The 14,516-nt window shown below is 46.7% G+C and overlaps 1 protein-coding gene across 1 annotated transcript in view; it reads left to right on the plus strand.

Annotated features, from left to right (window-relative positions):
- Window positions 1-1,672: 1,672 nt before the first annotated feature.
- ABCC2 (ATP binding cassette subfamily C member 2) overlaps window positions 1,673-14,516 on the plus strand; it is a 54,286-nt gene continuing 41,442 nt past the window's right edge. Inside the window, exons 1-4 of the mRNA XM_084846661.1 lie at window positions 1,673-1,824; window positions 6,443-6,616; window positions 7,963-8,094; window positions 14,175-14,309. Coding sequence (XP_084702787.1) covers window positions 1,780-1,824; window positions 6,443-6,616; window positions 7,963-8,094; window positions 14,175-14,309 — 486 coding nt within the window. The 5' untranslated portion in view covers window positions 1,673-1,779. The remainder of the gene's footprint in view (window positions 1,825-6,442; window positions 6,617-7,962; window positions 8,095-14,174; window positions 14,310-14,516) is intronic.

Raw genomic sequence — 14,516 nt, forward strand, 5'->3', positions numbered from 1 at the left:
GTGAGCCTATCTGGAAAAGGAATTCTACAGGCAGGGAGCCACCACTGAAAGGCCCTCTGTCTTGAAGCTACCTGCCTTGCCTCATTTGGCTGGGAGACCTGGAGGAGGACTTCAGGCTAAGATCCAGGTAGGTAAATATGGGAAGAGAACATCCATCGGGTAATGTGGCACCATGCCATTTAGGGTTTTAACGGTTCAAACCAGCATTTTCAATTGGGCCTGGAAACAGCCTGACAGCCTGTGCAGATGGCAAAGTCCTGGCATAGTATATAGCATAGCATAATATATAAGATATAGCAAGGAGAGTACAGCTCCTCAGGTGACTTAATATTCTGCAAGAATATGTTGAGGAGCCAAGGAAGGTCAGAGAAGTTCAGGAAACTTTTGTGTTTTCATCTGACTCAGGTCAGGGGAGTTTAGGAGATTGTGGTAAGATTGTGTAAGTCTTACACTGTAAAAAATGGTCATGTGGTTTTTGCTGCTCATTGTGGACCTCTTTAAATCCAAACCTTCCTGCTCCCTTTACACAAACACAAAGGGAAACCTTGGGAAAAGGGAACATTGTTGCAATAGCCTGACATACACACAAGGTCATAGTGAAGGAATTATCCCATCCCGTGGGACAGCCACATATTGGTCATGTCCTATGTCTCAATGCAAGACTGAACTGGGGGCTAGATTGCTGTCCACTGTGGAAAGGTTATCTTCATTCTCTTGTTTTCCAGTTTCCTGGGGTTGTGTCGTTAGCTCCCGATTTTTATCTGAATACTGCAGGGGCATTGTTTATAAGATGCTGAAATTTGATTATGTAATAATTAACTGTGAGGGACTTAAATTGTTTCTTCTATGGACATTGGACCCTTTTGTCAGGACTGAATCACAGTTGGTTCTGGGTTTACTGATTGTATAAAGAATGAGACAGCAGAATCTCTCTTGGCTCTGTTTAGCTTGTTTCAGTGGCTCTTCAGGGAGGAAAGGGAAGGAGAACACTGAAGTCAATACCACTGCTGGTAGTTAGGGATTAATGGTGTGGGGTATGGGGGAAGGGGTCCACAGCAGGTTTTGGACTTTTGTCCTGGAAGGAATCTTCTTAGTTTCCCCCCACCTGATTTGCTCAGTCTTGGAAGGAGCATTTTGTGATTCAGTCCTCTCATCTATGGATCCCCAGGGTCACTCCCTGGAATTTGTCTGGCTGTGCTATGGGCACACACTGAGGAGCTGCCTAGCTTCTGGGACACCTGGGGCTCTGCCTGTAACAGTGGTGCATAGTTTCAGAAGCCCCTGGCACAAAGAAAGCAAGATAGCAGAAGAACAGCAGCTCAGAGCCAGGCTGGGTCTATCCTAGAATCAACAGAGGAGGAGAATGGCTTGCAAAGTCCCCTGGTGTGGAAAAGGGGCCATGGTAAAACAGCTGCCTTCCTGGGCAGTATTCAAGATGCCGTTGCTGGGGAAGGGGGATTCTTTATATCTCAGAGTGGTGGCGGACTCCTCTTGTGGAATTTCATCCAAGACACTGTGCTGCTCTCCACTGGACTCCATGTCATTTCCTCTTCCCCAAAGTCTCTGGAAACTCCTAGCTGGCTCCTCTGGCCACACCACCCAAAGTTCATGAAACTGATCCATGGGGCTGAATGTGCAGTAGGAGTTAAAGATTAATGACCTGTCACTGAGAGGCTGTTCCCAACGCCCCTTTGTTGGGTATGTGGGACTTTTGCCTTGCTTAGCTTCCCGGGGCTGATAGAGCAATTGGGCAAGGGCAGGAGGAGAGAGTGCCTCGCCATGGCAGCAGCAGCCTTGGAGCACTTCTGCGGCTCTGTTTTCTGGGTGAGTGGCAGCTTCTTCTCCCTGAGCTATTGCTCAGCTTCTGGCAGGGACAACACAGGGACATTATAAAGGCCAGAGCCTAGTGGCCTGTCCTGAGTTGTGGGGGGGATGGCCAAAAAATCCTGAGTTAGGGCTGTTTACTTTGTGACTTGGCACAGCAGTGTGTATGTGCTATTATCGTGTGCACACTCTGCCAATGCCAAGCCTGCAGTCTGAGTACAGTGAGATTGGGGTTGTAAGATAAACTTTTCCTCTCTGTGTGCTGCTTCAAAGGATTCACTGAGCTTTGGAAGAACTGTGTTATGACCTCCTTGCCCTGATAAATGGCAATTGTCCTAGTTTTTGTCCCCCCTTGGGAAAACTTCTCTGCTTTTATTAATATTTCTATTCTCAACTTCTTGTGCCTTAGAGGGTGGAGGTTGGGGGAGCTTCAAAACATGGGTTGAAGACATGTTACCATCCTATACAAAATACAACGTGTGAGCTGTTTCACAGATAACCCAACTCAAATTTTTCGCTATAGAGAAGGGGGTTAGGAAGCCTGTTTAATCTCACTGTGAAAGAGAAGATGAGAGCACAGTGGGGTGATCAGGAATGTCACATAGTATATCAGAATGCAGCTGGGGGGATCAAGTGTTTGATTGATCCCATGTATAATCATGTGGGATCTCATAGAAAGCAAACATGTCAGGAAGAAAACTTAGAGCTTTACTCTCTCCCTGATGTGCAAGTTTCCCAGAGAGTGTTTGATATGGGGCAGCATTCAAATATACTCCTTTCCCCCGGATTCTGAAATGGTACACTCCAGGAGGGTTATAGCACATGATAAGTCTGACCATGAAGCTTAGTTGTCAGCTCTAGGAGTCCCCCTTATTTGACCTCAGGAGTATTGCAGTCCTGAGTCTATTTCCCAGTGGCCAGGATCAGAGCCCTAAGTGTCCATTGGTGCCAATGGAAGGTGTGTTTTTTTTTCTTATCTTAATTGCCATGTAGGGGCCAATTTTCAAGGGGGAGTTCAGGGGTGAAGGGGAGAAGCAACTCCAGGGGACCCTTGTCAGTGGGCCCCTGCTGGGGTGAAGGCCCTTGGCAGGTGCCCAAACATGCCTACCCTTGACACTGGCCCTGACACTGTGGTGTCATTTTCCATGTTGTGCGTGTGTGTTGTGATGCAGGAGTGTGTGCTGGGCACATGTCCCCCTCATAGTGAGTTAATTGATTCCATATGTGTGGGTGGCATGTGGGCCTGGCACAGACCCTGATAGCTGGGCTACAGCAGAGTTTCAAGGGATGTTCTGGGTGTGTTTGCCATTTTTGTATCTCAATTTTTCGGGGTTGTGCATTCCCCCCCCCTTCCTGGGCTGCATCCCTGCACCTGTGTAATTTGTATATAGGATTGCTCTATTAATCTAGGCTACACAATTAAAAACATACAAAATAACAGCTATAAGAATGTGGTAAGTTCCCAATGTTTTTTGCACATGTCTTTTTCGAGGGGAAATTCTCATCTGTAAAAACAGTCAAAACACAAAATAAGAAATTGCATACAATTATATATTTACCTTAGAATAATTTATTATAACACATCATGAACTACGAAACATGAAGAGTTAAAGAATGCTTAAACAAAATTTGTCAAACTCTTGAAAGACTCATTAAAAATGAACTGAAAAAAGTTATTTACAAAAAGAAAAAAAGTAACTTGCCTTATAAACCTTAAAACATGCAATAATACTTTAAAACTACATTTATATTTGCTCTTTCATTAGAACTGTTCATCAAAACTACATGCTGTAGTTACCTTAAGCAGATTTGAGCTAATATTCTATACACACGTACCTGGGAGTAAGCACTCTGAACACAATGGGATTTATTTCCAAGTAAATGTGCATAGAATTGGGCTGTAAGAAAGAGAATAATTTATTTTCTTTGCCGATTTTACAGCTAGTTTTGATCCCACTACTGTTAAAACCAAATCCAGTTATATTTAACAGAGATAATGCTAAAGGCTGAAGTAAGGGAAAGAATAAAGCAAAGTTCAGTGTGGGAGTTTAACACAACAGGCTGGATCCCATTACCTGAACTTTGTTCCCATTGAAATGAATGGGACTTAAGTCATGACTAAGTTGTCCCACTGATTTTAATGGGAACTAAGTTCAGCTACCTTACTGTTGATCCAGCTCGATATCAACCAAGTTAGTTCACATAAACCATCATCCATATAGACATCACACAAGCCCTATTTAGGTGTTTGCCTGCTTATGTTTGCCTGCATTGAGTGTGAAGGTCTGAAGAGAGCTCTGTAAGCACATTCAGCAGAGTATCTAAGGGTACCAGATGCATGGGAATGCTGGGGGCAGGGTTTACATGCACGTCCACATCCCCCTCACACATCAGCAGGTGAACACCTGAATAGGGTTACTGTAGTATCTCTAACCCATAGGTGGGGAACCTGTGACCTCCAGATGTTTTGGCCTACAGTGATACAGGCGGTAGTAACCTCAAGACTGGATTACTGCAATGCGCTCTATGCAGGGCCCTTAAGGCTGGTCTGGAAGCTGGAGCTAGTGTAGAACGCAGCAGCTCACCTGTTGTCATGAGCTTCCCTTTTTCAGCATGCCACTCCTTTGCTGAGGGAACTGCACTGGCTGTCTGTTTGCTACCGAGCCAGGTTTAAGGTTTTGCTACTAGTGTATAAAGCCCTAAACAACTTGGGACCAGGATTCTTGAGAAAGCGCTTTCTCTCTTATCAACCTGGCCAGTCACTGGGGTCATCAGAGGGGATGCTCCTAATGGTTCCACATGGACCTATAGCCTGACTGGAGTCCACCTGGAGAAGAGTCTTCAGTGTAGTGGCCCCCTTTCTCTGGAACTCCCTGCCTCTGGAGATCATGCAGGCACCAACATTGTGTTGTTTTTGGCACCTGCCAAATACTACTTTATTTCAAGAAGTCTTCTTTGAGTGACCAGCCATGGTTTCATTGGTATTCTGTTTTTAACAACTTTTAAAATGGTGTTTTATTCTTTTTATCTTTTATTGTTCACCTCTCCCGAATCTGTTAAGATGTGGAGCGGTATATAAACATTGTTAAGAAGCAAATACCCATCATCCCTCATCATTGGTTATACTGGCTAGGGCTGGTTTGGAGTTGTAGGCCAAAACATCTGTAGGTGCACTATCCCTCCTCTAAGTGATAGATATGATTGGTAACAACTCTCATTAGATACCACATGCAACATAAGTTCACCCCAGTATCATGGTGGTAAACATCAGTGTTACATTTCAATAAATACAAATATTCAGTTATAAACAAGCTGAGATGTAATCCAGACAAGACAGAGGTTCTGTGGGTTGGGAAACCAACTAATCTGGAAGGAGGTTTACTACTGGTCTTGGATGGGATTTCACTCACCCTAAAAGACCACATGCATAGTCGGGGAGTCCTCCTGGACTCTGCGCTTACTGGGGAAGCCCAGGTGGCTGCAGTGTCCAAGAGCTTAGCCAGCTACAGCCCTATCTGGAGAAAACTGACTTTGCATCAATTATCCACACACTATTGACGTCCAGGCTGGACTACTGTAATGCACTGTACATGGGACTGCCTTTGAAGACAGTTCAGATAGTTCAGCTGGTGTAGAATACAGCTGTCCAGGTTTGGTGGAGGTGAGGTGATTCATTCACATAATGCCTATACTGCACCAGCTGTGCTGGTTACTGGTGTGTTTCCGAACCTGATTTAAAGTGCTAGTTTTGACCTTTAAAGTTTTCAATGGTTTGGAACCAATTTACCTGAAGAACCACCTTCACCTGTATCAACCTGCCCACACTGTAAGATCAGCACAGAGGCCCTTCTCACTTGCAGTTAAGTGCACAAGAGAGGGCCTCTTACTCAGTGGCCCCTCACCTCTGGAATGCATTGCCATCAGGGGTCAGCCAGGCCCCATCATTGCAGGCTTTTAGGAAGGCCCTGAAGACTTAGTTACACTGGCCTTCCCCTGCTTATGTTTTATCAGACTATTCTGGGTTGTAGCTGCAATTGTAATGTAAGCGTTTTGTACTGTCTAGCCCAGATGTTTTATGCTGGTGTTTGTTGTTTTTATAAATGTTGGCTGTTTTGTTTATCAGTTGTTATTGTTGTAAGCCACCTTTCAATAAAAAAAAAAATAATACCACCTGAAAGTGTCCTCAGATGCTGTTTCCTAGTGTGAATACCTGGCTTGGTTACAGTGGAGTCATACTGAATGGATGTGTATTGTGAATAAAGGTAGCTGGGAATCAATGGAACATGGTGGAAAAAAACTGGGGTAGAGAATGATGGGGGATGTCAGTTATACTGGGGTTGTGTTAGGATAAATTGGGCAGATGCGGCAAATCCCTGAAAGAGGTTGTTATGGCATATGGTGATGGACTCATGACAGGTGCTGTGGAATTGGAATTGTGGTAACTGCTGTGGACAGGTATGTGGTTGTTGTCTGAGCAGAGCTGCAGTGGACCCTGGGGAGGAGGTACAAGGGATAGTGGCAGGTGGCATGGATAGGTGGGAGACTACCCCAGGTCACAGGTTTTAGTGGGTGTGGGCTTATCTCATATGCCTTAGTTGTTTGTCTTTAATGCCTCCAGAACTCCTCTCTACTGGATCGTGATGACGCCGACCTGACACTCTGCTTTGAACAGACTGTTCTTGTCTGGATCCCTTTGGGTTTCCTCTGGCTCTTTGGCCCATGGCAGCTTCTCGCCATATGTACCTCTAAGATGAAGAAATCGTCTGTCACAAAGGTTTTCCTCGCTAAGCAGGTGGGAGAGAAAGGCATGTCGCAGAGTTTGTAATAGGGTGAGAGCAAGGTGTACTCAGCCCAAAGGGCACAGCGGTTCACTGGGAGATGAGCAGAGTGGTAAGGATCAGAGGCAGTGGAGCCAAAACTTGCAGGGTTAAAGCACCCAGACTTTCTGATTAGCAGGGACAATGTTGGCATCTGCCATCCTCACCGCAGGCTTCTCTCTTCCCATGAGCTTAGCTGCACTCCTCACAGCAGCTGGGGGGAAACAGATTTCCCCACCAACAATACATTGTTGCGAGCTATCCCTGTTGTAATGCAGAGAATTTTGGTGTGGTGTGCTCTTGAATGGGTATTCAAGACCTATTAGCTTTACAAAATACTTGCAAAAGTCCTCTCTCTCTCTCTCTCTCTCTCTCTCTCTCTCTCTCACACACACACACACACGCGCGCGCGCGCACACACACTCTCTCTCTCTCTCACTCGCTCTCATGGATCAACACAGTTGCCTGCCTTTTTGGACTATCCCTGGGGGCATAGCTATGGAAATTGTCATGATAGGTGCCTACACTTCATAGTTTATCACTACTCCACTGGTAAGGATGTATGACACCCCAAAGGGTACAGCAATCATTGTAGGTAATGAAGTATGGGTCTGTGCTTAACTGAAAGATGAAGGGTGGGAAGAGCAAAAAAGCCAGTGTGTGCGTGACAAGTTTAGAGGTGTCCTTGAACCAGAAGCCTTTGAACTGTGACTTACTACTTGATGCTGTCACTATGGTATTCTTGTTCATTCTAGTATAATGAATTGTTAGGAACTGAGTATTGTATCGATTTGTGAAATAGTTTGCTCTGTGACTGTAAGTTTTGATTACTTATTCATTTTTTGTCACAAACTTGATTATTATGGAATATTCTTGTATTTATATATGTTGCGAACTTACTGTGTGTCCAAAAACAACAAAGTCTTGTGGCACCTTAAAGCAGTGCTCTCCAGATGTTTTGGACTGCAACTCCCTTCAGTCCTAGCCAGCATAGCCAGTGGTGAGGGATGATGGAAGTTGCAGTCCAACAACCTCTGGAGAGCCACATGTTCTCCATCCCTGCCTTAAAAACTAGCAAACATATTATGGCATAAGCTTTTGTGGGCCAATTACAGGGGAGGCGTATATAAAGAAATGACTTGATGGAAGACAAGAGACATAGTGATGTGTTTGGGCAAGCCACTGAATCACGGTACTCCCTGTGGGCTGGCGTCTTGCCTACAGCTGCTGCTTCTCCATGGTTGTTTGGAAGCTCCTTGCAGCCTTGTTCTTTTGGAACCTGTGGGTAGCAATCTGATACTCCCTCTCTTCCTTTGTCCAGATGCTGACTGGATTGCTCTTACTGGTGGCACTAACGGAATTGATTTTCACGGTCATTGAAAACTCTGAGCAGCCCCTGCAGCGAAATCCTATTGTCCAGTACACAAATCCTGCACTCTACATCATCACTTGGGTGAGAGCCAACCCTTGCTGCCTGCGTGGGGATGAAAGTGTTCCTTTTCTTTGCTTAAGTTTCTTTTCCCCACAACGATGCCAACTCTAGATTCACAATTTCAACCCTGATCTGTTTCCACTGGGTCTTACTAATCCTAATACTAGTCCTGGGCCAGACTAGTACTGATTTGTAGCTTTGGGAAGGGATTTACATTAGGACAAGGGCATGGCAGGAAAAACACTCTAAGTGCCACTTCCCTGATCTTCAAAATAGCTGCCTGGGTCTGCTAATTATTATTTTTTCTTTGAAAGGGAAATCTGTGGTTGTCACATCTCACATGTCACATCTAATTTGTCCCTGAGGACAGTATCTTTATATTCTCCTGTATCTTCTCGGGATCATTCCCAGACCTTTGGTTTGGCCGCTCCCACTGGGCGACAGGCAGCGTCCAATAAAAAAAAATCCTCTCCAGCGGGAGGAGCTACCCAACCTTCCCAGACTGGTCCGGCCTGGTGACAGTACAGCAGGGTCTTTGCGGAGCTCTGGAAACTCAGCAGTAGTTTTTAAGTGTTTTTGACAGGATTTTTCTTTTCCCCTCTTCATATATTTCCTCATTTTCCTTCCCCTTCCAGCTTAGCCTCCAGGAATGGGGTTGGTGTTCACTAGAGGTGGTTTTAGCCACACTGTTTCCTAGTGAGGGAAAGCCAGCCACACCTGTTGTCGGAGCTCTATCTCAGAACATCTCACCAGGTAGCCAGGCCTCATAGGTGTGGGTGGAAGTGCCTCATGAGCTGATCGGGTCCAAAGCTCTGTCTAACCAGGAGGAGGCTGGACTGTCGGGTTGACTTTGCCACCCTTATTTGCATCAGAGCCGGTGGGTCCGAAGCACACAGCCCCACCCATCCCTGACTGAAGGGAGCGTGGCTCTCAGCTCTATTTTCTTTTTTGCTACAGAAAGCATTCGGATGTTTGTCATCTGGCCCCTTGCTCTCCCTAACCAGGAAGAGGTCAGGCCCCAGGCAGGCATACAGTGTAAGGTATGGAGGACACCGGGCCATCGCTCGCACACACTTTCTGTAACTGAGAAGAGAGTGGGCTGTCACGTGTTGATTTTTTCACCTTTCAAGGGTCCGTCAGTCAAGTGGCTCCCCATCCCTCCCAACAAGGGACTGGGGAAGCAAGTCTCATTTGGCTGTGCATCTCCCCCCAAACTCGTTCTAACCTTCCCCTAAATGGGGCTGAGGAAGGCTGAGGAGTTCAAAGCTTAGGATGGAAGCTTCAATGAGAGAGCAGGAGCAGGCGGCACCATCAAAGAGAAATGACTCTTCCCAGTGTTCTCTTCAGTGGCCTGTGGATTCGGTGGATGAAATGGCAGGGGTGAATCATTCCCTGAATCCCATCTACCTAGCCCAGAGAGCACCTGACCTTAATGAGGATCTGGCCCACCCCAACGTTCTGGCATGGGTTAGGTAGCTGGTTTCAAAAGAGGTTAGATCCACCATCACACAGCCAGGAGAAGGGGAGAGAATCTGCTGCTCCTGTTCCTCTTCAGGAGCCCATAAATCCCATAAGGGGAAGAGAAAGAAGCATAGTCACTCTTCAAGGAGCAGATCTACGCACAGGAAAGGGAAAGAGGGAGCATGGATCTCCCTCTCCTTCATCTTCCTCATCACACAGTTCCTCCAGACAGTCTTCCTGTCTAGACACTCTCTCAGAGGAGGAAAGCCCAATGAAAGGAGATATAAACGTTCCTCCCAACATTCCTCGTTCCCCTTGCTTCTGCCTTCCACGGCGACGAAGAGGCATGAGAAGGGTTTCTCACCCAGAACAGGCCTCTTGCTGGAATACTCAGTGGTTTCGGTAAATTCTGAAGGGAGGGAGGAGGGGGAACTTTCGGAAGAGGATTTAGAGGTGGATGCCTCAGCACAACAGAGGCTTTTTCCTCTTGAGCTTTTTCCACCTTATTTATCAAGGCCGTTCGTGTTTTGAAGTTGGGAAACATGGGTGACAAGGCTGCCCCCTCTGAGGTTCCTCTTCCAAAAGAGGCCAAGGGGGTGATCCTTCCAGGGTCCACCCAAGCCCCTCAAGGTTCCTTTTCCAGACTTTATGGACAAGGTTCAGAGGGATGAATGGGCCAGTCCTGCTAGGGCCAAAGCTTCTCTCCTGGTGTCAAGGGCTCCTTGGAGGCCTCTCTCAGTCTAATCCAGCAGCCAAGTCCAGACACAGACAAATGGATTCTTTTCAAAGCTTTATTCCTCTTTTACAACTTAACAACTCTACCGTTAGCAACTAGTTATGAACAGCAGAGTACCTATGCCCTAAGTTGGAACAGTTGGTCCCTGTTTGAAAGGGAATTACTGGCAGACCCCTGAACTTAAGGACTAGGGAGAGTCCCTCCCCTTTTCCCTTGGATCCTCTGGGCGCAGCCGTTGTTTGCGCGCCAGCCGGGCACTACGCCTCCTTTCTGCGCCCTCCATTTGGCGCCGCTCTCTGCGTCGGCGTCGCGCGTCCATCAAGTCTGCTTCCCGCGCTCTGTCACTCCTTGGACTGCTATCTAAGCTAGGAATGCTGGTGGGAGGAATCTCTGTCAGCTGTTGGCCCTGGGAAAGAGGAGCGCGCTCCTCTCCCAGGAGCGACTGCTCTTCCTCAGAATCAGAAGTACTCTGGGATTCTATGGGCTCAGTGTCCACCCTGAAATCTGGTGGCCAACAAGCTTTATTTTTTGCTGGAGGTGGTTATGGACTCTCTCAAAGTACCAATGGTGGATGCTCCAGTGGCAGCTTTGGCCTCCTCTGCTATCATCCCTATTGAGGGGGAGGGTGACCCTAAGCATCTCTGTGACAACCGGGTGGAGGCTGCTTTGTGAAGGGGTTTTGAGGCCTCAGCTTTGGCCTTTAAGGCCTCACTTACTAATTCTATCTTTACCTGGGCAGTATACCTGTGGGCAGAGGACCTGAGAATGCTCAAGTGGGTCATTTCATTTCAAGACATCTACATCCACTGTCAGCGGATGTCTGCCCTTAGCCGGGGGTCTGCTGTACTCTTTCCCCCTGATTCCCTTCATCCTGCAGGTGCTTTAGCAGGTCCGCCTACTGTTGGCAGGGGTAATTCTGGTTGTTCCACATTGGCTGAGAAGGTCATGGTTCCTGGAGTTAGTGAACATGTCAATTCAGGATTGTTGCCCACTTCCTCCCAGCAAGGACCTTCTCTCCCAAGGTCTCATTGTCCATCCCCTACTGGTGATGTTCCAGCTGACCATTTGGAGGCTGAGCAGCAGTGGCTCAATAGTTAAGGGTATTTGGAAGTGGTATTGAACACCCTTCTCGCTTCTCATCATAGCTATACAACAGGATTTATGACAATACTTGGAAACCCTTCATTGCCTGGTGTAGGGCAATGGGTAGGATTCCCAAAGCAGATGATACAGCCTCCATTTTGGAATTCCTTCAAGAGCCTTAGCACCAGTATGCTTAAATGCCAGGTGGCTACCCTAAACACCATGTTGAACTGTAGGGGGAAGTGGACTTTTTCCAGTCATCCTCACATTCAGAGGATTCTACGAGGAGCTGCCCTTATCAACCCTCCTACAGTGCATACATTCCCCACATGGAACCTGAATTGGATCTGTAAGGCTCTCATAGCCTCTCCCTTTGAGCCACAAACCTCCTGTTCTCTTAAAATACTGACTTTAAAAACTGTTTTTCTTGTGGCAATCACTTCCACTAGAATTGGGGGGGTTGTCTCCAGACTCCCAACTCTGAATTTTTCATCAGGACGAGATGATGCTAAGAATAGATCCCACTTTTCTCCCCAAGGTCAACTTGGTTTTTCATTGGCAGCAGGAGGCGGTTCTGCCTTCTTTTTGTCCCAAGCCTGTTCATCCCCAGGAACAGGTTTGGCATAAATTAGACGTGCGTAGAGCACTCCATTTTTACCTGGATGGGACGGTGCCTATCCGGAAAACCAAGGCCTTGTTCTTTCTCACCAGAGTTGTTCTTTGGGTAGGAAGGTTTCCTCTTCTACCATTTCCAGATGGCTAAGGGATGCATCCAGTGTCTCCCCCTGGAATGATGGCACATTCTCTTAGGGAAGCGGTCACTATGGCAGCATTCAGAGGTAATGCTATTTGGGCTTCTCTGCATACCTTTGCCAAACACTATAAGATTGACATCTTCTTCTCAGTGGACTCCGCTTTTGGTAGATAGGTCTTGCAGAGGGTTCATGTCCAGTGAATGGTACATCTTGATCCCTCCTGAGGGATAGTACTGCTTTGGCACATCCCAAAGGTCTTGGAATGCCCTGCAGAAGATACAGGAGATAAGGAAGTTTCTTACTGTGAATACCTGTTTTCTGTATCGTCTGGAGGGCATTTCACCCACCTTGGTAGCTGGTGTAGCCATTTTATTCCCTACAGGCTTTGCCTCCTCTATACATGTGGGTGGCAGTAGGTAGTTTTTCCTGTAACCTGGTTTAATAACCTTCCCCTGTTTTCCCTGTTTTGTTGCATTAGTTGGAGTTGAGTTGGTGGCCTCTTCTTTGGGGGCACTTGGTTCTACCTTTCATGGTTCCTTTTGAAGGTGGAGTTGGTGGAGTTCCTGGCTTTTCCAGTCCAGTCTGGGAAGGTTGGGTAGCTCCTCCCCCTGGAGATGATGCTTTTTTATTGGACCATGCCTGTTGTCCAGTGGGAGGGGCTATGGTCTTGGAATGCCCTCCAGAAGATACAGGAAACAGAAATTCACAGTAAGAAACTTCCCTATTTCCTGCAGGGGCAATTAGCAGCTATGGACTAGGACATTTTTTCTTCTTCAAGAAAACAGCTGGGGGGGGGGTGTTAAATGTGTGGGCGCATGCGCGCGTGCACATACACACAGCTTCCCCAGGACTGAAGTCCCAATCAGATTCAGAGCCACCTACTACCCCTGCAGCTGCTATTAAACCCACACACACACATCTAAGAGTCTTTTAAGGGTACAATCCTATGCATGTTTAGACAGACAAAAGTCCTGCACCTGCCAGCATTCCCTAGCCAGTATGGCTGGCTGGGCAATGCTGGAGCTATAGGATTTTGTTCTGTCTAAACATGCATAGGATTGTACCCTTAAAAGACAAACAAATTTATTATGGCATAAGCTTTTGTGGACTAGTAGAATCTAGCCCACCAAAGTTTATGCCATAATCAATTAGTTAATCTTTAAGGTGACACAGGACTCTTCCCCTTTTTCTCTTTCATTTATGTATTTGCTGCAACAAACTAACACAGCTATTGCTCTAGAAGTTTAAGATCTGGTTTGTTATATCTAGTTAGGTCTTGGCTAGTCGATCTGAGCCAGGAAGTGGAGATGGATTTTTGAGCACTCTATAAGTTTAGCTGTAATAGAATGCTGGGACTGGAGGCCATTCTCTATTTTATCATTAACACCAGCAGGTCTTATGATCAGCCTGCCCTTTGTTTGAAGTTCACTGCAGACTCCACTAGATGTCACAAGCCATGGTGCTGAGCTTGTCTCAAGTGAGCGTGTTCAGTGAACTAAGAATGCCAACACATTATTGAACAGGTGGCTAACATGTTTTTCTAATTGCCATGTGTATAAGAGTTCAACTGGCTGACTGGATTAGCTAAACTGGAGAAATTGCATTTCTTGTGTTCTGCTATTTGTGTTCTGTATTTTACCTTAGTCAGGTCTTATGACTGTAATAAAGTGGAGGAGGAGATGAAGATTGATAATCCAAGCTGCTCTCAATGATCAAATTCCATGTCCAGCTTGACACAATGTGTTTGTGGAGCACTCCTTCCATTTCCCAACTCTGAAACCGACCTAGCAGGGCCGGCCCCACCATTAGGCAGATTGAGGCAGCAAGAGGCAGTTGCTGGGGCTTGAGGAGCAGCAGCAAGGTGCTGAGGACAGAGCTGTGTGCCCCCGAGCTAGCCTGCTGCCCTCACTTGCAGTGTTGAACTAAGTTTCAGCTATCAGGATGGTTGGCTTTTGTCACTGGAATGGGTGGAGGTGCAATCTGGTTGTTTTGCCTCAGGCAGCGCAATGTCTTGGGCTGGCCCTGAAACCTAGTCCTGTCATCCCTCTGCTCTCTCTGTACTGCAGGTGCTCGTTTTGCTGATTCACAACAGCCGCCGCTTCACTCTGAACAGGGACTCATGGATTCTCTTCTTTTTCCTCATCTTTTCTGTGCTCTGTGGTGTGTTTCAGCTCCAGACTCTAATCCGACAAGCAATGCAGGTTAGAAGTACAGGAGGTATATGAGAAACTAGGGGCACGGCCAGACGAGGTTTTTAACACGCCATTGCTCTGCCGCATTCATGGAATTTGGCGGGGGGGGGGGGCAGACATCATCATCTGCCATGTATAGCCCTCCAGTGTTTTCCCACTGCTTCTTCCATCTTTTTTTCTTACCATGAAAATCCATTATGGAAGAAAAGATGGAAT

The sequence above is a fragment of the Heloderma suspectum genome, chromosome 3 (assembly GCF_057233095.1).
Source record: "Heloderma suspectum isolate Gila_16-S chromosome 3, 16-S_ref, whole genome shotgun sequence".
Taxonomy (NCBI): domain Eukaryota; kingdom Metazoa; phylum Chordata; class Lepidosauria; order Squamata; family Helodermatidae; genus Heloderma; species Heloderma suspectum.